The 23,123-nt window shown below is 32.5% G+C and overlaps 1 protein-coding gene across 5 annotated transcripts in view; it reads left to right on the top strand.

The window, feature by feature from the left end:
- LOC114348478 (GATA-binding factor 6-B) overlaps positions 1-21,252 on the top strand; it is a 135,043-nt gene extending 113,791 nt beyond the window's left edge. For all 5 annotated transcript variants that reach the window (XM_028299051.2, XM_028299070.2, XM_028299056.2 and 2 more), the window contains exon 7: positions 11,922-21,252. In XM_028299051.2, coding sequence (XP_028154852.1) covers positions 11,922-12,057 — 136 coding nt within the window. In that variant the 3' untranslated portion in view covers positions 12,058-21,252. The remainder of the gene's footprint in view (positions 1-11,921) is intronic.
- The last annotated feature ends 1,871 nt before the right edge of the window (positions 21,253-23,123 follow it).

Here is a 23,123-nt window from a genome sequence, read left to right as displayed (position 1 = left end):
AATCTTAAGCGATAACAATTAAATAATCAATTTAAAAATTACCGGTGAAAGTTGAATTAGTAATCCGCTAGGAGCGCCACCAGCGAAGCTCAGAGCGTATAGGAACAAATTATAACTATTTCCTGCGTAGGATCTGGCGGCCATTTTATTTATAAACAATTAACTGTCAAAAAATGGCATCTTCTCCCTTTTCTTTTCAAATCAACGGAAAATAGTGAAACTTATGATTTTTTTAGGACAAATATATTAGAGATTACAAAGTTTGATATACTCATTTATTGTTAATATAAATGCGATAAAAGGTCGGAATTGTAAAACAATATATTTTCTCAATAACTGTTGTAAAAATTAGTATACAGCTTTGAAATTTTTGTCAAATGAGGGTTCTTTGGTGCTTAATATGTGATAAAAATTTCAAAGCGATTCATTCAATTGTTTAAATTTTATTCAAATTGTTTATCCCAGAGAGCATTTTTTTTGCAATATCATAAGTCAGAAAAAAATGACCTTAGAACCATTCCACAGGTGTCAAATGAAAGAGCATGAGCTACATTTTCAACATGGTTTAAAAAAGTAAATAAAAAATGCATTTATTAGTGATAAATAATTATGCAAAAGTATCGTCAATTTTTCTTTATAAACTTTTTGAATAACTTTTTCCAAAAAAATTAACTTTTTTACCCTGTTTTAAGTGCACAACTACCAATTAATGTTATCTATATCATAATTAATAAAAAAATTGTAATAAATATGTATAATTTCTTATATAACAAAATAAAAAGTTTATAAGGAAAGATTTACGATAATTTTGCATAATTATTTATTACTAATAAATGCATTTTTTATTCACTTTTTTAAACCAAGTTGAAAATATAGTTCATGCTCTTTCATTTAATACCTGTGGAATGGTTCTAACGTCATTTTCTTCTGACTTATGTTATTGCAAAAAAAATGCTCTCTGGAATAAACAATTTGAATCAAATTTAAACAAATGAATGAATCGCTTTGAAATTTTTACACATATTAAGCACAAAAAAATCCTTATTTGACAAAAATTTCAAAGCTGTACACTAATTTTTACAACAGATATTGCGAAAATAATTTTTTTTGCAATTCCGACCTTTTTTCGTAATTATATTAACAATAAATGAGTATATTAAACTTTGTAATACTTACGTCATTTTAAATCTTTTTCCATAATCTCGAAGATATTTGTACCAAAAAAACCATAAGTTTCCTTGTTTTCCGTTGATTTGAAAAAAAAGTGAAAAATGCCATTTTTTGACACTTAAGGGTTTATAAATAAAAATGGCCGCCAGATCCTACGCAGGAAATAGTTACAATTTGTCATCATAGGTATTACCTGTCGAAAAAACGCATCAGTACTCTGGCTGTTCAAGTGTCATGGAAAAAACCTTATTACCCTGGACTATATTAAAAAGGTAGGACTTAAGGTTAGCAGGTCAACAGAGAGGTAAAACAGAGTCTTGTGGTTGGGAAAAACAAGAATGATTGGCGACGTCGAACTGCTTGGTAAAAAGCTAGCACAAGTAAAAGAATTTAGGTAAATAACCAAGTACTAAAGTCTAAGAAGGTAGATACCGCACAAAATTTTTTTATTAAAATGTTCAATCTTAAAAAAGGTCGAGCTTCGGCCCAACACGAGCCATCATCAGCAAATACAGTAACACAACAACAAAGAACTGACCTACCTACAATATTTATGATACAAAAACAAAAACTAGATATGAAAAAATCCAACATGTGGTGGCAACGCCCAGCCAAGTCAAGAAACTTAAATCTTTAACGATTTACATCGTGTTTTATGTGAAATTATCAGTGTGAAAGAACATCCTAAGCTTGTTCGTTTTCATCTTGCGAACAATTCGTGTGTAGAGTTAAGGTCTTCAAAGAATTTAAATACCTTGTTTTCTACATAGAATACGAGAAATGATGGGAGTCACACATTCAATAATTGATGACAAAAACAAAACAACTAGTATGGTACGGCCATGTACAGAGAATACCAGATCACAGGATCCCTAAACAGATTTTGGCGTGGACACCACAAGGAAGAAGGAAAAGAGGAAGGCCGAGAAGAAGCTGGAGGGAGGGAATTGAAAAAGAACTAAAGGAAAGAGAAACCCCTTCAGGTCTATGGTTAAACGAACGAGAAGAATGGCGGTTAGGAGTCGAAAGGCGTCGGACGCTGTAAACCGATAGTAGTAGTAGTAGTTTTCTACATAGAGGAAAATGGTAGGTAGGTACACTAGATCGAGAAATTGACAACAGGATAGAGGCTGGTTGGTTTAATTGGAAACGGATGAGCGGGGTACTCGGTACCCCGGAAAATTCGGTGAATGCTGAAAGGAAAGGTTACAAGAGTGTGACGAGGCCTGCGTTAGTGTACCTACGCGTACCAGAGGTGTAACCAGGATGATCCTAAAGGGGCGGGGGATTACAGCTACTTGATGATTTCTGGGGGGTATGGAATAGTAATGGTTTTAAACATATAGAGCTCAAATTACATCAAAATGGGGGGGGGGGGTTAAAAACCCCAAACCCCCCCCCCTGGTTACGCATATGACGCGTACGACGGTTTAGTGCGGCCTGTAAAGAGGGTTTCGGAACAGAAGAGATATATTCTAGAGTGAGATATTAGACGAGTAGACGTATTGATATCGTTTTGGTAGAGGTACTGTAGATCAGGTCTTTCTTTGATTGCGTACTTGAGGGACCGCAAATGTTTGGATTCAATAAGCGTCTCTTTGTAAAGTAAATGAAGACCACTTTACTAAGTAACAATACATTTACTCAGCACACTTACTAGGTAGGTACACATTATTCCCCTAAGCTGGTGATAGTAATTACGTGGCTAAAGGTTACAAATAAAGGCCACAAAACAAAACAAAAAAGACTAAGTTTTCAATCTAATAGCACATAAAATAATACCAAAAATATTACTCTACATCCCACCAGATTGAAAACAATGGGAACCTTCTCTGGCTACACCTGCGAGGCTTTGACAATTTGCAAGCCATAACGGAAAATGGTAAATTTTTGAAAACAAAAAAACTTGGTCGCGAGATAAGAAGTGGACTGGTATAAGTACCTACACAGTATACGAAGTAAGGTTTGTAAAGTCAAGAAGACTGACGTGGCTTGTACATGTGAAGAGAATGTCCCGGAGAGGCGCAAGTGAGATATTTTATATCTACGAAAGAACGGAAAGACAAATATTGGAGGTTGACCAAAAGAGATAACAACAAGCAATACGACTTTGAGAACGATGCAGGTCCATCGGTGGAGAAATGTGGAGAAGAGGAAATGAGACAGGTAGCAAAAGATGCCAAAACCCTCCACGATAAGCATTATTCTTGCATATACCTACTAGATACCTAGTAGTTTTTAAATGGGAAGAATGCAGAGATAATGCGTCTAGGTTGGAATGTGGATTATGAAGTGAAATACTTTGGCTTTTGGTGGTTCTGACATGAGTACCTACTCCGATAAAAGCTGTATCTGTGCTATCTTTTCGTTTATTACGAGTAGGTATCTACTTATACATTTTTAAAAACTTTATATTTTTAAATACAATTTTAAATACTTTATTTTTAAGTTTTTATAGTTAGCTCATTCCTTGAGGCAGGTAACGTTATACAATGAGCTGTGAAATTCTAGAAAATGATCTTCCTCTTTTTTATACTTATAGGCTTTTCATCGATTGTCATTTGTTTCGAGCTTCTGTCATATGTTGTTTAATCTGTGAATAATATTAGGGCCATTCCATTTCAAATCACTCAATTTTGGAGCAAAAAAAATTTTGGACCTCCGATTTGTCTGAAAATTGGTATATAGCTTCTGAGGGACGTACAAATAAGATATTTAAGGTCAAAAATCTTCTTCTTCTTTTTTTCTCAAATTGTTATTTTATGCGATTTTACAGTGATTTGGTGTTTATTTATACAAATTTGCATTTTCTATCGTAAAGTATCAATGAAAAACATATTTTAATAGATAGGACTCAAAAATGTCATTATATGGCATTATAACAAGTTACTTTGATTCAAAACAAGCTTTTGATCAAATTTTATAGTGTAGAAAACGTTAAAATACCGTTTTTTACATTTTTCTCCATTCCCAAAATACATCATAATCGATTTGGCTGAAAATGATATTTGCCCACAGATAGACAAAACATAGGACTTTAAGTGGTGAGAAGGATTTGAATTATATTACAATACCAAAAAAGTTACATGCAATATTATAGTCAAAAATATAGGCGTCTACTGTAAGTAAAAATAACTCGAAAATATCGACCTCACGACAAAAATTGTTAAAAAGAAATTGTAATAATTGTAAATACGATTTATTTGGAACAATTTCAGTTTCTACCATTTTTGTCGAAAAGTTAAAAATGGCGGAGATATTGAGCCAAACAGGTTCTCCTTTAAAATCAAGATGGCGGCTAACGTAACGGAGGAATTCATTCGTGATTTTAAATTTAGGCTACTATTGACTCCCTTAAAGATCAGAAAAATAAAATTTTGGGCAGCTCGCCATTCAAGGTCAAATGCTATCCCGACTGGACTAATATATACTTTTGAGTCTGAGATTACTGCATGTAACTTTTTTGGTATTGTAATATAATTCAAATCCTTCTAACCACTTAAAGCAGGGCCGCCGCTACCACGTGTGCAAAGTGTGCATCGCACACGGGCGGCAGATTATAGGGGCGACCAAAAGCAGGCAACTGCTGATAATACTTTTTTTAAAACGAAAATAAATTCAAACAATTAGATAGTAATGATTCAGATAATTCTATGAATCCAGAGAGATATCTACAAAAGCAAATATTAAAGAAAATTCCCTTGGTTCCTCTACCGAACGAATTAGAAGAAGAAAAGTGCATTTTGAGTATGAAGGAACTGATGAACCTATATTATCTCTGCAATTGTCATTTAAAATAAATTTTTATTTTAAGATTTTGGATGCTACCATAACAGCAATTGAAGAACAGTTCCAATTACTTCAACAGCACGCAGATATTTTTAGAGTAATATTATTATGGCAGAACTAAAGTTAAAAACGATGATGAACCTAAAACCAATTGTGAGAAAGTGTATCAAGCCTGTTCCACCGTTGCTAAAGTCTACCCGTTATTAGCCGGCCGGAGAAGTTCGGAAGAAATAATACGATATTTCCTTCACCTGAGCTTTATTTTAAGAACTTTACTTTACTTATACAAAAAATACAACAACTGAAAACGTGAACAACAAATATTTCTGTCTTGAAAAAAGAGATTGACTTTTTAGGTTATGATAGTCTTCTTCTTTTTTACATAATGCTTCACAGGTGATCCGCGGCGCGATATCAATCCGAATTTGATTTTCTAACAAAGCCCTTAGAGATATAAACAGCTCAGAGACTGACATTAGTGCAATCGATTTATATGAAGAAAGTAAAGCTATTCAACCATATTTTACCACAGAAAAAAGTTCTAGTGATATTCTTGAATACATTTACGAAAATAATCTTATATCAACATTTCCAAACTTATCTAGGTATAATATAATTGTAGGTACGTATGAGCGGTCGTTTTCAAAACTTAAAATTATTAAAAACTATTTGCGATCCTCAATGAAGCAAAATAGACTTTCTGCTTTAGCAACGTTATCTACCGAACATTAAGTGTGTGCGACATTGGATATTAATAGTCCAGGGCGCATCTGTTTTGATATGGACGTTGAGAGGTGACTCAAATTTTTTTGCAGAAATTGCTTGGAAATAAATCAAATAATAATATTTGAGTTATCCTCCCTCTCAAAAAGGTCCGGAACATTGTTTAAATAATCAAAATGTAAAAAAATTAAGGAAAAATTCGATGTTTTTCTTCGTTTTTTGATTATAACTTTAAAAGTGTTCATTTTCGAGAAAAGTTGTACTAACATAAAAGTTGCGTAATTAAATTTCCTACAATATAGAATTGGTTAAAAATTTAAAAAATAGTCATCCTAGTTGCAAAATAGCAATACTTGCGAAAAAACCATACAAAAACAAGTATTCGCATTTTACGTTTTTCAACCATTTATGCTACACTTAGGACCTTCATATTTCATTCAAAAAAACTTTATGATACAGTAAAATAATACTGTAAATTTCATTAAAATCGGTTCAATAGATTTTGCAAAATAAATTTTCCAATCCAGCTTTCGCAAAAAAAATTCATTTTTTCAAAATGTTACAGGACTGAAAATAAAGCAGATAGCAAGTTGAAATTTTTTTTGCTTATAGAAGTGTACCGTACCTTTCATTTGAAATTTGCAAAATTAAAATCGATTAATTACCACGGCGTCAGAAAATTTTTTAAATAAACATTCATTTTTGGTGCTACGCGCAGGACAGCGGTGTTCGATTCACACAAGTTGATTTCCACCAAAATTTCTTCCAATCTTTATGTAATATATTATTTTCTTACTCTATATTTTGTTGTATTTTAATATTTTAATTCCACAAAAATCAAACTAATTTTATTATTGTTTGTGAAATATTGTTTAAACAATTGCATATCTTTCAAAATAATAAACTTTTATTCTCTAAGTTAAAATATATGAACAAAGAAAGTTTTTGCTAATAAAAGTGTTATTTCAAATGACAAATTATGTGTTTTTATTTTGCAATAAACAAATTTATTTATTTATATCGAAATGTAATAAAAATTAAAATGTATCAATCATTATCAAAGGTCATTGGAATGCCCAATCAGAGCAAACTATCCGCTGTCCTGCGCGTAGCACCAATAATTAATGTTTAATTTAAAAAAATCCTGACGCCGTGATGTTAATTGATTTTAATTTTGCAAAATTGCAAATGAAAGGTACAGTACACTTCAATACGCAAAAAAAATTCAACTTGATATCTGCCTTATTTTCAGTCCTGTAACATTTTGAAAAAATGAATTTTCTTTGCGAAAGCTGGATTGCAAAATTTATTTTGCAAAATCTATTGAACCGATCTTAATGAAATTTACGGTATTGTTTTACTATATCATATAGTTTTTCTGAGTGAAATACGAAGGTCCTAAATGTAGCCTAAATGGTTGAAAAACGTAAAATGCGAATACTTGTTTTTGTATGTTTTTTTCGAAATTATTGCTATTTTGCAACAAGGGTGACTATTTTTTAAATTTTTAGCCAATTCCATATTGTAGGAAATTTAATTACGCAACTTTTATGTCAGTACAACTTTTCTCGAAAATGAATACTTTTAAAGTTATAATCAAAAAACGAAGAAAAAAATCGAATTTTTCCTTAATTTTTTTACATTTTGATTATTTAAACAATGTTCCGGACCTTTTTGAGAGGGAGGATAACTCAAATATTATTGTTTGATTTATTTCCAAGCAATTTCTGCAAAAAAATTTGAGTCACCTCTCAACGTCCAAATGTACTAATATTTTCACAGATGCGCCCTGGTCTATAAAGACATTGTCAAAAAGTTTCCCTAAACGATAGCCCGAAAATTTCGTTTATAATTTTTTTTATGTGTTTATGTTATCCAATGGACTTTGAATCATGGATACTAGTCTAAATGTCCAAGTATCTATTTACAAGTTATTATTGTTATGTATATCCTGCACATTTCTTTAAATACTAGTACCTATGTTGAAACGACTAAAATGTTGGAAGGGGTGCGGCAAATATTTAAGTTGCACACGGGCGGCCAACACTTTAGCGGCGGCCCTGACTTAAAGTTCTATCTTTTGGATATCTGTGGGCAAATTTTCAGCCAAATCGATGATGATGTATTTTGGGAATGGAGGAAAATGTAAAAAACGGTATTTTAACGTTTTTTACACTATAAAATTAGATCAAAAACTGGTTTTCATTCAAAATAACTAGTTATATTGCCATATAATGACATTTTTGAGTCCTTTCTATTAAAATATTATGTGTTTTTCATTGATACTTTACGACAGAAAATGCAAATTTGTTTAAATAAACACCAAATCACTGTAAAATCGCATAAAATCATATTTTGAGAAAAAAAGAAGAATATTTTTTGACCTTAAATATCTTATTTTTACGTCCCGCAGAAGCTATATACCAATTTTCAAACAAATCGGAGATCCAAAATTTTTTGCCTGAGTGATTTGACATGGAATGTACCATTAATATACATGGATTATACGACATATGACAGAAGCTCGAAACAAATGACTGTAAATGAAAAACCCTATTGTTTTACTACGACAAATTATATTCGTTTAAAAGTAGGTAGTGGAGAGGTAGCCGGTACCGGTGACTTGTTCTGTAGCCGGTAGTCGCTTATTATTGGTCTAAATCAAGGTCTACGTTTAGTTTAGGTTATGTTTATGTTTGCTTCGTATGCTCCTGTCTGTGTTTGTTTTTGATTAAAGTTTAAAGCATTGAATATCGAATTCATAATATCGAAATAAAGGTTGAAAGACCAAAAGGACAAGATGTAACCGTAATTGGTTTACAAAAAAACTGCACCAATCAGGCAAATTTGATTATCTGTGATGGGGACTAAATTTTGGTTCTGCCGGGGTACAATAATAATCATAACTATTGTTAGGTACTTTTTAGTTTTTTTTTAATAAAGTTTTACTTGATCTTTGAGTTAATTATTGTGATCTGTTTTATTACATTTTCATAAAAATGCACACTGCTTGAAAATAATTATTGAAAATAAAATGCACTTATTTCGCACAATCATTGAAAATGTATAGTAATGTAAATGCAGCTATTTTGTATAATTTTCGTAAGTAATACACATGGTAATACGTGGTAATACATCATTACCTAATGTATTACCGGTACCGGCAACTTACTCTTTGACCGGTAGTTGCGCCCACTTAATTGCTTAACCAATAAAAGCCAACTATCGGCTACGGAAGAAGTCACCGGTACCGGCTACCTATCCACTGCCTAAAAAATATGTTTTCTCAGAATATCTACATCTTATTCCCTAGTTTCATGCAATATCTCATACATCAATCAGGTATGTGTGTTGCATACCATTTTACACAGTTACCTAATAAGTGACGAAGGTTATCCTGACTAATTATATTATTTAATTTATATTAATATTTATTCAACTTAACTACAAAACAGCATACTTTTAATATTGGCGATAATATACCTATATTTATTTACATACAATTGAAAAAAAATACATAGGAAAAATAATTATTATAATAGCTACCTACCTAATAATTAAAATAAAAATAATCATTTTAGATAATCAGTTCTTACTCGTTACTCTTAAGACTATAACCAATAAACAAATTATTAAAGTGTTTTGTATTTGTTTTGTATTTCACTAAATATTTAATAGTCTAAGAGCTGGGAGCGGATATTGTGCGTGATAAGTAATATGGAAAAACTATACGGGGATATGTTGAATTAGTTGTGTACATGACTTTCACTAACGGCCGGAAGCCAGGGTTGGGGCAGAGGGTAGTTATAAGGGGTCAAAGTCGCGGATTTTATTATTTTTTTATGACGCTCATGATCGAGATAGTGCACCAAAATTTGGGAATAAGTAGGTCATGACGTACCTAAGTAAAATCTCTAGGTGCTCAACGCTGCGTGGCCGACAAAGGGGTGGGGGTAGGGGTGAATATAAAAAATATAACGGGTTTTTTGCGACGTTCGTGATTGAGATAGAGCACCAAAATTTGGGTATAAGTAGACCATGACATAAATAATTAAAATCCCCAGAGCCGGAAACCAGAGTGGGGAAGGAAGGTAGTGATAAGGGGTCAAAGTTCCGTTTTTTATTATTTTTTTTTGTGACGCTCATGATCGAGATAGCGCGCCAAAATTTGGGAATAAGTAGATCATGATGTAACTAAGTAAAATCTCCAGGAGTGGAACGCTGCATGGTCGACAAAGGGGTGGGGCAGGGGTGAATATAAAAAAATGTAAAGGGTTTTTTGCGACGTTCGTGATTGAGATAATGCACCAAAATTTGGAAATAAATAGACCATGACATAACTCAGTAATATCCCCAGAGACGGAAACCAGAGTGGCGGACGAAGGTAGTTATAAGGGGTAAAATTCGCGGTTTTTATTATTTTTTTTGTGGCGCTCATGATGGAGATAGTGCACCAAAATTTGGGAGTAAGTAGGTTATGACGTAACTAAGTAAAATCTTCAGGGGCGGAACGCTGCTTGGGGTACAAAGGGGTGGTAGGCAGGGGTGAGTATAAAAATATGTGGGGGTTTTTTTGTCGTTCGTGATCGTACTTAGCTAAGTCATGGTCTACTTATCCCCAAATTTTGGTGCACTATCTCAATCATGAGCGTCACAAAAAAAATAATAAAAACGGCGATTTTGACCCCTTATAACTACCCTCATGACCAAATCTGGTTTCCGACTCTGGGGATTTTACTTAGTTATGTCATGGTCTACTTATTCCCAAATTTTGGTGCACTCTGTCAATCACGAACGTCGCAAAAAACCCCTTATATTTTTTGTATTCACCCCTGCCCCACCCCTTTGTCGGCCACGCAGAGTGCCACCCCTGGAGATTTTACTTAGTTACGTCATGACTTACTTAATCCCAAATTTTGGTACACTCTCTCGATCATGAGCGTCACAAAAAAAAAATAATAAAAACGGCGACTTTGACCCCATATAACTACCCTCATCCCCAACTCTGGTTTCCGGCTCTGGGGATTTTACTTAGTAATGTCATGATCTACTTATTCCCAAATTTTGGTCTACTATCTCAATCACGAACGTCTCAAAAAACTCTTTATATTTTTTATATTCACCCCTACCCCACCCCTTTGTCGGCCACGCAGCATTCCGCCCCTAGAGATTTTACTTAGTTACGTCATGATCTACTTATTCCCAAATTTTGGTGCACTCTCTCGATCATAAGCGTCATAAAAAAAATAATAAAATCCGCAACTTTGACCCCTTATAACTACCCTCGGCCCCAACTCTGGTTTCCGGCCGTTGGTGAAAGTCATGTACACAACTAATTCAACATATCCCCGTATAGGTTTTCCATATTACTTATCACGCACAAAATCCGCTTCTATCTCTCCGACTATAAGAGTAAGTACCTAGGTATGTGGGTACTTAGTAGATACTTCTCTCGTTTCTTTATTCTGCACAGTTTTGTCGCCTCTCTTCTTTTGATGTTGTACTCTTCTTTGTAACTTCTTGTTTCTAGTTGTAAATATTTTATCCTTGCATCGTCCTGTTGCCTTATAAGCAATATACCTACATTCAGCGTCAAACCACTCTTCATTTTGATGCTTGTCCTATACAGAACAGAATAAGCAAAGGTAACAGGGCATATTACGTAAATAAAAAATTGCTGACTGCTAAAATACTAGGGCAGAATTCGAAGATGGAATATTTTAGGAAAACACTAAATAATATAAGATCCATTGTGACCTATAGCGTACATAGGTTATGCTTGTAAAACATAGACCCTGCTGAAGAAAGACGAAGATGCCCTAAAAATTTTTGAAACGAAAGAGGGTTGCAGCGCTAGAGGAAAAAGAAGAAGTTCTACTGATAAAAGACAGAGAAAGAAGAGGAATTACTGATAAAAGGAATTGTATTACTCATCGAAGTTATTCTTCTTGGTGTCCCATCCGTGATGAGTGTTGGCGATCATCATCGCAATCTTTATCTTGTCTGAAGAAACGCAAAAAGCTGCACAGATGTTGTGCTGAACCAAGTACTGTAGATTTCGAGAGTTGATGGTGGTCTCCTTCATTTTTCTGAGAACACCTCCTCGTAAATGCTTCCAATCTTCTGCAGATATCTTAGTTTCAACAGCGTAAAAATGGATAGAGAAAACGTAGCATCGCAGTAGTCTTACTCTTTTTTTGGTTAAAACAAATGATTTTAATACATCTCTTTTCTTTCAGTGCTCAGCCATTGCAACCAATTATTACCACAGATGACGAACAGACAAGCGTCATAACATCTACCTCACAACAAGCACGGTTTCGAGTCGATACAGAAGAGGACGATGGTAGTAACAACCCACCTGCCAATGCTTAGGATCAATTTTAATAATGTAGTGTTTAAAGTTTAGTGTATACCATTTTTCTAAATATAAAGTATAGGTCGACAGAAATATCTGAACCTCCCAAGGTCAGACCGATCGAAAACTTTGGTTACGCGACGTTGTCAGGTCAATAGGGTTTCAAATGTTTTTCGGTTTTTTATTTGTTACCCGTTTCACAGTAAAATTTCTTCTGCATACTCCTGCGTAAATTTTAAAACATTGTGCGTAAAATTTCACGCGCTTGTGCACATAGTGTCCTATTTTTCACGGCACTTACAATATTCTACTACTACTATCGGTTTACAGCGTTCTATTCTCTGTTTAACCATAGAACTGGAGGGATTTCTCTTTTCTCTAGCTCTTTTGCAGTTCGCTCCCTCTAGCTTCTTCTCGGCCTTCCTCTTTTCCTTGCCCTTTGTGGTGTCCACCACAAAATCTGTTTAGGGATCCTGTTATCTGGCATTTTCTGTATGGTCGTACCATATTAGTTGTTTTGTTTTTATGCCATCAATTATTGTATGTGTGACTCCCATCATTTCTCGTATTCTCTCATTTGGTATCCGATCTCTTCTTGATTTGCCTGCTGCTCTTCTCCAGAAGTCCATTTCAGTTAGTAGTAACATTCTCCCTGTTCTTTGTTTCAGTGGTGAAACTTTACTGAAATAATATGATTATATGATGATCTACCATGTATGTTTCTATCTTTTATAGCAGCATCGAGTGTTTCATTTTGATTTATTTTCATGCCCAGGTACTTGTATTCGTCACAGTATTTAATTTCTACCCCAGCTTCTAATGTAATGGGACTGCTTTGCCTCTCCAATACACATGGCTTCAGTTTTCTTAATGTTGACTTCGAGACCCCATTTATATTCTTCTATTAGTTTCCGCATCATGTAACTCAAGTCGACATGATCCTGAGCAATCAGAATTTGGTCATCAGCGAAACAAAGTGTATAGTGTTTTATCGTCATTGAGAGGGAATATCATGCCATTATATTTTCAATTTACAGCTTGAGTGTTTGTTCCAGATAAATTTTGAAAAAGGTAGGCGAAATACAGCAACTCTGGTTCGATCCTTTCATGACCTTAAATCCCCCAGACATCCTTGATGCAGTTTTAATTTTTGTAGTCGTTCCATTATACAGATTTTGGACTGCTTTGATAAGACCATCGACCATGCTTAATGTTGGTTTGCTGTAGGGTTGACCATAGTTTGCTGAGGGGCGTACTGTCATATGCTTTTTTTAATACTAAATATACCAGGTAAACTTCTTCAACGGCTGTTTTTTTCTCAATAACTTGCGTAATAGAGCACAGGCAAATTGTATACTGTGTATCGCCCAGCTCTAAAACCAGGTTGCTCCTCTGCTTCGTAATCTCTATAGTCATTTTCTATTTTGTTCTTAATAAGTTTCCCATACATCCTAATTATTGTTCTGTTTACCGCAATTCCTCTGTAATTTTCACACTGATTCTTGCTGCCATTTTTGTGGAGAGTTGACATGATAGATAATTTCCATTTTTTTTTTTTGGTAATTCGGTGCCATTTACGCAGTCTAAAGACACTTGTAATATCCATGTTTATTGAAACATATTAAATTAATTCTAAATATACAACTATTAGACAATTTTATCTGGCAATGTTGCAAAATCACTGATTTCGTGTTACTCTTTGCACCAACGGATTCAACTGAAGTCCCTTCTCCTGGATTTGCTACCTGGGTGACCTTCGCGAATTCAGATATTTCTGTACCCTTGTAATTACCCGATTTTCGATGTGTGCCATTTCGAGAAAAGAAATTCTTCTCTAATATTAGAATATAAAATTTTAGCTAATTTTTAATGGAAAAGCGGACATTCTATTTTATAATACTCTGTTAAATGTACCTAACAGAAAATGTGTAGGTGTTATTAAAATTGTGCAAATTTTAACACTAGTGCGAATTTTAAAGATTTGTAAGAATTTTATGAACGATTTGTTTTTGGTATATTTATTTTATTTTTTCATTTAAAAGTATTTAACTTATTTGTAATATTATAATTTGCTTCAAGTGATAATACAGGGGAAATAAAGGGATACAGAAGCCAAGTGGAAGACGTATACTGGCCTATTTTCGGTAAAATTGGAAAAAGCACATGCTCAAAAATATTCTATCAGAGTCCACTATCGGAATCCTTCTTCTTCTTCCTCTTTATAAGCAATTCTGTTTGTTCATTGGAGGGTAGATACCTCTATGAAAAGTCGTCACTCCATCGTTTGCGCGATCGACCGATACTTCTTCTACAGATTGGTGATTTATCTCTTGTAATTTTGACCACAAGCGTTTTCCCCATTCTACATATATGATTCTGCTTATTCCATTCTTTTTTCTATTTAGTGATTATTTGTTTATCCACTGTACGTTACATTGTCTTCTAATGTCTTTGCAGTTTCCAATAGTTTTTGTGTTGTGGCGGTATCGGGTCTTGTTTCTGATGCATGTGTCATTATTGGTCTTATACTAGCTTTATAAATTTTTGACTTCATCTCAGTGTTAATATGTCGGTTTCGCCATATATTGTTATTGAGACATCTTGCCAATCTATTTGCTTTTTGTACTTGATTTCCCTCTTCTTTGTCCAGGTCTCCATAGCTTAACAATGTAATTTCAAGGTATGTATTTTATTTCCATTACTTGTTCAATATTGATATAGTCCAGGAACCGAAGCTTTTCACCTCGCAATTTTTACAGAATGGATAGATTTGCTTGAAATTTTGAGGATAAGTAGTGGATAGTCCAAGGATCAAAATGTATATGATGCCAAAAGGCGCTTTTACCATGGGGGTGGTTGCCACCCCATCTCGGAGGTGGAAATTTTTTATTATATTTTGACCGCAAAGTTAATAAAAACGTTCATTCTAAGCAAAAAATGTTCTGTACATTTTTTTGATAAAATTAATAGTTTTCGATTTATTCGCTATTGAACGTGTTAGTTTTATATAGAAAAAATCAATGTTTTTCGATATAGGTACTCATTTACTATTCACCCAATTTTTGCCGTAGAAAAAAATTTTCACACCAAGGTCGTGGGAATTAAATAACTTAAAATTTCATATTTAAACATTTTTTCGTATCTCTGATAATCATCTTTCTATTCTGAAGAAAATGGCATTTTTTACCAAACTACAAAAATTTGTTATTCGCTTTTAACTCCAGTTTCTTAAAAACTAATTATTCTAAGTCAGTCAAACTTCTAGAATCTATTAATAATACATAAATAAAGAAGACTAAATAAGGCCAATGACTAAAAACACCGCTAACTTACATTGTTGTGCTTCCAATTGGATTTCTCCATTTTTTTTTTCAAAAAAATATATTGATTTTTTAACAGTAACTTTTTTATTTTTTATTTTGGAAAGTTTGGTAAAACAGAGTTTTGTAGAGTTTTACAAGATCTATAAGTCTAATAATATTAAATGCTTTTAAAAACCTCAGTCACAAAAGGAGGTGACTTTGAAAGGGTTAGTATAGATGGTTTTTTTATGTTATTACAAGTTTTAATTATATAGCTCACTCAATTTTTCCATCAGAAAAAATTTTTGCAAACCAATTTCTTGGGAATTAAATAACCTACAATTTTATATTTTAACAATTTTTCGTATCTCTGATGCTAATCTTTCTATTCTGAAGAAAAGCGCATTTTTTACGAAACTACAAAAATTCTTTATTCGCTATTAACTTCATTTTGATAAAAACTAAGCCAGTCAAACTTATTTAACCTATTAATAGCACACAAATAAAGAAGACGAAGGAAGGTCAATGACTAATTTAAATTAGGGTGGTAATTAGGAGTTGTTTCCGATCACTTTTTCGTTGAAAAAAATAGGGACTGTAAAAGTCACTTAATTTTTGAGCTAGAGTTTTTTTTTTTGTATTTCTGGTAATAGATATTTTTAAATAATTTAAATTAGTTTAAACAAGTTATCTTTGAAAAAGGCATAGTTTATCTGTCTTTTGATTTTGAAACTACAATATTTAGCATTTGACGAAGAAGAGCTTACATATAATAAAGTATAACTCGATTACTATTGGTCTTAAAGAAAATTAAATAAACGGTTTTGTTTATTTTTTCAAAAGGTACATTTTTGTTAAGTAGAGTTGTTTTGATAAAACGAAAACTTTCTGAGTTATTAGCAGAAAACTGATTAAAAACATTGATTTTTTCGATATAAAACTATAGCACTTTCGATAGGGAATAAATCGAAAACTATTAATTTTATCAAAAAAACGTATAGAACATTTTTTGCTTAGAATGAATGGTTTTACCAACTTTTGCGGTCAAAATATAATAAAAAATTTCCACCCCCGAGATGGGATGGCAACCACCCCCATGGTAAAAGCGCCTTTCTGCATCATATATATTTTGATTCTTGGACTATCTACTACTTATCCTCAAATTCTATTTTACATCTGATGGGTTCTTTACTGATTTTTTTTTAGTTCTTTACTATTGTTTTAGTTTTCTGAGATGAAATTGTTATATTGAATTCTTTTGCTCTTATGTTAAATCTGTAGACTAATCTTTGCAGACTATCTTCAGCTTGGGCTATCAATATTGCGTCGTCTGCGTAGCTGAATATTTTTACTTCTTTGTTTCCCATTCTATATCCTCTTCCTTTGTTGACGTTTTTGATGATTTCATCCATGATTAAATTGAAGATCATAGGATTCAATGAGTATCCCTGCCATATTATACTGTCTATATCTATAGTTTCTGTAAGTGGGCCATCTATTCTGAGTTCCATTTTGTTATTTTGGTAGATGTTTTCAATGGTTTTTGAATACAGAAGATGGATTACATCTTTGATTCTTTCTCTGTTAAATGCTTTCCTCTAGTCAATCAGACATAGAAATGCTGGTATATTATACTCTAGTGATTTCTCAGTAATTTGCTTTATGACGCTTATCTCAAATACGCCTAGATTTGCAGGTACATCTAATATGCCAGCTAAATTTTAAGCAATTTATTTAAGCTTATTTATATAAGCTAAGTCAAAATTATTGAAATCATTACTTATACTAATATAAAGAAATTCTAGTAAGGATTTCTATAAATTTGAATTTTTGTGGAAATGGCGTATGTTTTATTTTTCACTTTTTCCTAAAAAATTCGAAAGGGCTCTCTTATTTTCATCATAACTTGCTTAATTTTGACGCTATTAACTTCTACTGGAGCTCATTTGATAGGTATGCCAAAGTACTTTGATAAGTGCATTATACGTATATTTTATAAAATGCATCGTTTTCCCGTTATTTAAGCTTTAAAACTTAGATTTGAGTAGGTACTCGTCTAAAAAAATATACATACATTCAATTACCCCTAACTCACTTTTAATTAACATCAGTTTAGTTTCTTAAGCTAGTAGTTTATTTCTTTTTTATTAGCTTCAATTTTGGTAATTAGAATTTTTTTAAAAACTTATAGTTTATGAGTTATTCATGAATAATCGGTTAAAAACATGGATTTTTCTCACGAAAAATTATTAAAATCTTTGATGTTTAATAACTCAAAAATTTAAAGATTTATTTTAATAATTTTATATAACACATTTTGCTTAGAATTTGACCCTCTATCTATTTATGGTATTATTTTTAATAAAATAATTTTACCCCCGAGAAGGGGTGAAATCGACCCCCAGGATAAAAGCACAATTTGGCTTTATGTCACCTTTGTTCCTTGAGGTATTCTCAAACTACTCACCAATTTTCATGAAAATCAATGGAGGTTCAACGAAATCGGAGACGAAAACCTTCAGTGACTGTACTACAGCACCTTTGGTCAAAAATGCTTGGTGATGAGTTTACCTATTTGATGTGATCAGTTGACGGATCTCCAAATGATGCCGGTAATCAGTTTGCTGTATCTTGAAGAGTGTAATAATTTTAGGGAGGGGGCTATAAATGATGAGTTAATACACGTCCAAATAATCGACATATCTCAAAAGATTTGAAGATATATAAATAAATGTACCAAAAAGATCGTAAAATTTAGATTACTGTTTAAAATAATAAAGTACTAATAAGCACCTACGACTGCCTTCATAGACGAATATAGGTTTGTTTCTCTAGCTCTTGAAACCTTGAGAACTATTTTCATGTACATTAAAACAATTTCCGTAAAATTAGTAAATTAGTACAATTAGTAAAAAGTGTGGTACCTGTTGCTTGTCTACAAATACCTATAATATACTTTTACATTTCATTATAATGCTGATCTCTAGTATAATATACTACTGCAGAAACAAATCTATGATTTTAAATACTTTGTTATAAAATTTTTAAATAGAACTTTAAAATTATTGGTTTAAAAGTTACCACAGATAAATCTGTAAATATTTAAAACGTTTAATAGAATAGTAGTACATACTTATATATCATTTTCTAACTTTTTATATTGAAATTATTTTTTAAACGAAACAAAAAATAATTTCGTCTGTAGGTTTTTGGTAAACATTAGCTGTAAGTTGTGAAGTTGGGAAATTATTGTTTTTAAGTGTGAATATGGGCTTGGCTTTCGTTTGATATATTTTATAGTTCAACTGGCTTTTAAAAAAGTTTTTTCCTTGTCTAAAATCTCACATGGAATGTATCTGGCGACTTCTTCTTTTTCTGAAGCTGCTTATCCATTCCGAAAATTGGCAATCAGCAGTTCTCATCTTATTTACAGTTCCACAGAATGGTCAGTGATTGTTAGTTAAAAATATTTTCTTCAATTTTTCTAGACAAGAAATACACTTTATTCCAGGACATTATTTTTAATCGAGTTTTTGCTAACAAATTAGTTGTAATAGAGTCAGTTTATTGCATATAATTTTGTTGCGTTGTTCTGTTCGTCGGTTTTCTGGTTCCGATAAGACTTGCCTTTAGGATACAGCTAGCATTCGATAAAGCTTGCCTTTTGGATACCCAACTACCGTTCGTATGCTTCGTTTCAAGTTTCGACATACCTCCAGCTGAGATTAAATTGGATGATACTAGAGGTGAGAAGTTACATAAATATATCAAAGAATAACACAGGTATCCTAAGTCGAGCTCAACGATGACAGAATCCTCAACAAAAGGGCAAGATTTGGCTTGACCCTGATGATCAGTATGCATAGGAACTGCAAAAGTACAGCTTATCGATTCATTACTCTTAAAAAGTTTTCCGCAAGAGGGGACAGAGAAGTTACTATAGGGATAAGTAACTTTTGAAGCCAAGGGTTCATAGCGACGTCGCTTTTTGACGCTTGGATCTTTTTATCATTGCGAGGAACCGCAGGTTCGGATATTTGGTTGGCGCACTTACTTGAGCGGGTAATGGCGCAGACCCACCATCCGTGGTATTATACCTAAACGACTCTAAGGCCGTATTTTTTCTAGTCAAAGATGGCAACATATCACTCGGAGTTCGTAGAGTCGAAAGGGTCAAACTTCACATTTGGCAATCGTAGGTCGCTACGATTGTTGCACGAGTTTTTATTTCCGTTGGGAATATTGGTTAACGCCGTTAACGGTAGGGATCGATCTTTGCTGGTAGTCCAGATCTTAGTATGAAAATGGGTTATAATCTTTTCGATGTTGGAACTTGGAAATGTCTGTAGACGATTTACGTACCTGGCAGGGTGTTTTACCTAATAGAGCAGTTTCCACGTTGCTATCTATTTAGAATCAGCTCTAAGATTAGGTATTCGCCTTTTCCCAAAAAAGGATGTATTTTAATCAAACTCTGTTTACTCTGATTGGAGTACGAAGGGAACCATTCTCGTTGGAACTTTACCGCGCTGAGAAGATGGGACGAGAATTATAAATTGTAAAATTCCGTCATCTTCCTTAGTCTTAGCATCCGTTATGGCTTGAAAATTGTAGAAGCCTCGGAGGTGTAACCAGAGAAGGTTTCCATTGTTTTCAGTCTGGTGGGATGTGGAGTAGCATTATGCTGTTTTATATGCCATTAGATTGAAAACTTAGTCTGATGTAATTTAAGTTTTGCTCTTTATTCTTATCTCTACTTATTGTTTTTTATCCTTTTTGTCTAACATCAAGCTTCAGTTTTGCATTAACCAGAATAGTGCGAAGTCTTATTTGAAGATTCTACTTTTTCCTAATTAGTACCTCACCTTGTTTCCAGACTTTCTCAAGAGCCCAGGTGCAAAATTTCGGGGCAATGATTTTTAAGTGCATTAATTTTTTTCGAATCTTGAGAAAACTAATTAGTATTTTTGAAAAATTTAAACGCAGAATGAAAGATTACATTATTACCGAGGGCTAAAAGACCCTGAACCTTCTATAATGTCTATTGTAATAAGTTACAGGGGTGAGAAAGAAGAGATAATTTAATGTGATTTTTCGTTTAAAATTTTTAAAGTTATTTTAAAATTTTCAAAATATTTATTAGTTTCCTCAGGATCCGAAAAAAAAAAATGCATTTAAAAAGCATTGCTTTGCAATTTTGCGCCTACTCTCTTCACGACAACTAGAAACTTTTTTCATTTGAACTTTTTTCATTTGAACTAATTTTAAATTCTTGGATATTTCTTTCTTGGACTTCTAAAGTGCTTAGATATTGGATATTTTTTAATGTCGTTTGCCTTGTTGTATTCGTGGTACCAGAAACGCCAGAAATACAATTCAGCCAGAAATACAAGTTTTAAAAATATTTTTCTCCATTCGATTCTTCAAAATCTTTCCATTTATTCTACCCATAATTCAGGTTAGATAAGTAGATCAAGACTAATAAGAGTAAAAATACTCTTATTAGTCTTCAGGCTTTATGTTCTTTATCCTCTTATGTCTTTATTCTTTTCTCAAATTTTTTATCAATTTCCAGATTTCCGTGCTTCCAGTTCCTCATAGATTTGCTTATCTCTTAGTGGTAGAACTTTGATTTTTGCTGATTCCTTTTAGTCATTTTTGATTTTAGACCAAGTCTAAGAAATCAAAATAATATCTTTGTCTTTCTTAATACATATACCTATACAAATTTTTTCAATATTAGCCAAATATACACACTATATAAACTTTTGATCTGTGATATTGGATTTGTCAGGAGTGTGTTGCTTTTCACTTTAGCTTATGTAAAACGTTTTATTTATTTTTGCTTTTGTAATCATTAACGTAAAATTAATTATAATTCGTTTGTTAAAAATAAATAAAAACTTAAAATAGTAGTTTTATTTTCCCATTTTTGAATTTATACTTCTTTAGGCACGAGGGTGAATTTTAATTTTGCCGGGCGCATGCGCACACCGACAGTATGGTATTAGCCGCTCAAACGTTATATGTGATCTGATTGGGTGTTAAAATCATCTGTCAATAATTGTTCAAATGCATATTATGCATAAACAAATGTTGTGTATATTAGTTTTTATTGTTGTGAGGACAGAGACAAATAGGTCTGGATCCCGCGTATGAAAAAAAGTTCATTAATGCAAGCTGAAAATTTGTTAATAGCTTAAGGGTGTCTAGTCGGATAAACTTTGATATATGGGAACACTGGAACAGGGGCAGTTTTAATTGTGGAACAGGTTAAAAATTTGGAACGGTCAGACCACGAAAACGGAACATTTATTTTGTCCGACAGAATAGACTTAAACTCTCCGAACAGAGATTAAACTCTTATGCAAAAATCAGACTGCCATTTATCACCTGTCATAATTTCTGTCATTTGACATATTCTACATGTTCCACTCATTAAAACGCCCATTTGGTGATAAATAGCAGTCTGATTTTTGCATGAGAGTTTAATCTCTGTTCGGAGAGTTTAAGTCTGTTCTGTCGGACAAAATACATGTGCCGTTTTCGTAGTCTGGTCGTTCCAAATTTTTAACCTGTTTCACAATTAAAACTTCCCCTGTTCCAGTGTTCCCATATATCAAAGTTTGTCCGACTAGACATCCTTAAGCTATTGCTTGCTATTAATCAACTTTTTTTTCATACGCGGGATCCAGACCTAAAAATGCAAGTTTATAATTGTAGTGACTTTTTAAATAGTTTTTAAAAGCAACAGGTACGTACCTTATTGTAAATGTTTCAGTATTGTAATAAAAAATTACAAATTAAATACCTAATTGGAAAATGTATCGACCTAGCTAGTAGGTAATGCCTTGATTTACCAACAAAAATCTCCATCTAATATATTGCTGTTTTAGTCTATATTTTGTCGTATTTGAATTCCACAAGAATAAAACCTATTTGATTAAACTAAGAGAATAAACAACTATCAAAAATTTTTTAAACCAATTAGATGAATAGAATAGAATAGAATAGAATTTATTTCATCAAATATACAAAATTTCTTTTTGTTTTTGACAAGTCAAAATAGTACGTACCTACATTATAAAATTTTGACAAAATTTAAAAGATAAATATTATAAATTATAATGAACAGATATACAAACAGGTAGTAACAAATTTAAACAATTTAACACACTATGTAAAAACTTAAAGACATGAAATAAACTTAAAAACATGAAATATCGTCATAATTGGCAAAAAAACCCTGACCAAACTAGTGTACTTATTATAATGTATTATAAGCGGTACCTAAGTACTCTGTCTTTGTGTAAAAAAAATATATTGCTATATCTTCCCACTTCATTCACATGTCTCGGTAGTTTAATTCTGCGTGGGGTGAGTTCAAAATAATCTAACAACCTGATAGACCTAGGTTCAATTCCCAATGCACATTTTTATTTTTTTTTATACATTTTATGCTTGTAAGTATATTTATTATATTTTTTTTTTAGAAAATACGTGTTTAGTTAAAATTTTCTCAACAAAATTGTTCAGAAATCATTTCTTTGTTTTATTTTTCAATGTGTTTGCGTGTGTGTTATTCTTTTATTTTTGAATTTTTTGTAGGTATTGTTTTAATAAAAATTTTTGGAAAGTAGTAAGTATTAAAATTAGTTTAATATTTTAATAAAATATAAATAAACTGTTTAAAGTATATTGATTTCGTTGAAATCATATAATAGAAGTATAACTTCTTACGTGCGTACAAAGTACACACACATTCTTTTTTACTTACCACA

Source organism: Diabrotica virgifera, chromosome 2, assembly GCF_917563875.1.
Source record: "Diabrotica virgifera virgifera chromosome 2, PGI_DIABVI_V3a".
Lineage (NCBI taxonomy): Eukaryota > Metazoa > Arthropoda > Insecta > Coleoptera > Chrysomelidae > Diabrotica > Diabrotica virgifera.
The sequence above is the reverse complement of the archived record's forward strand: the minus strand, read 5'-3'. Positions and strand labels throughout refer to the sequence as shown.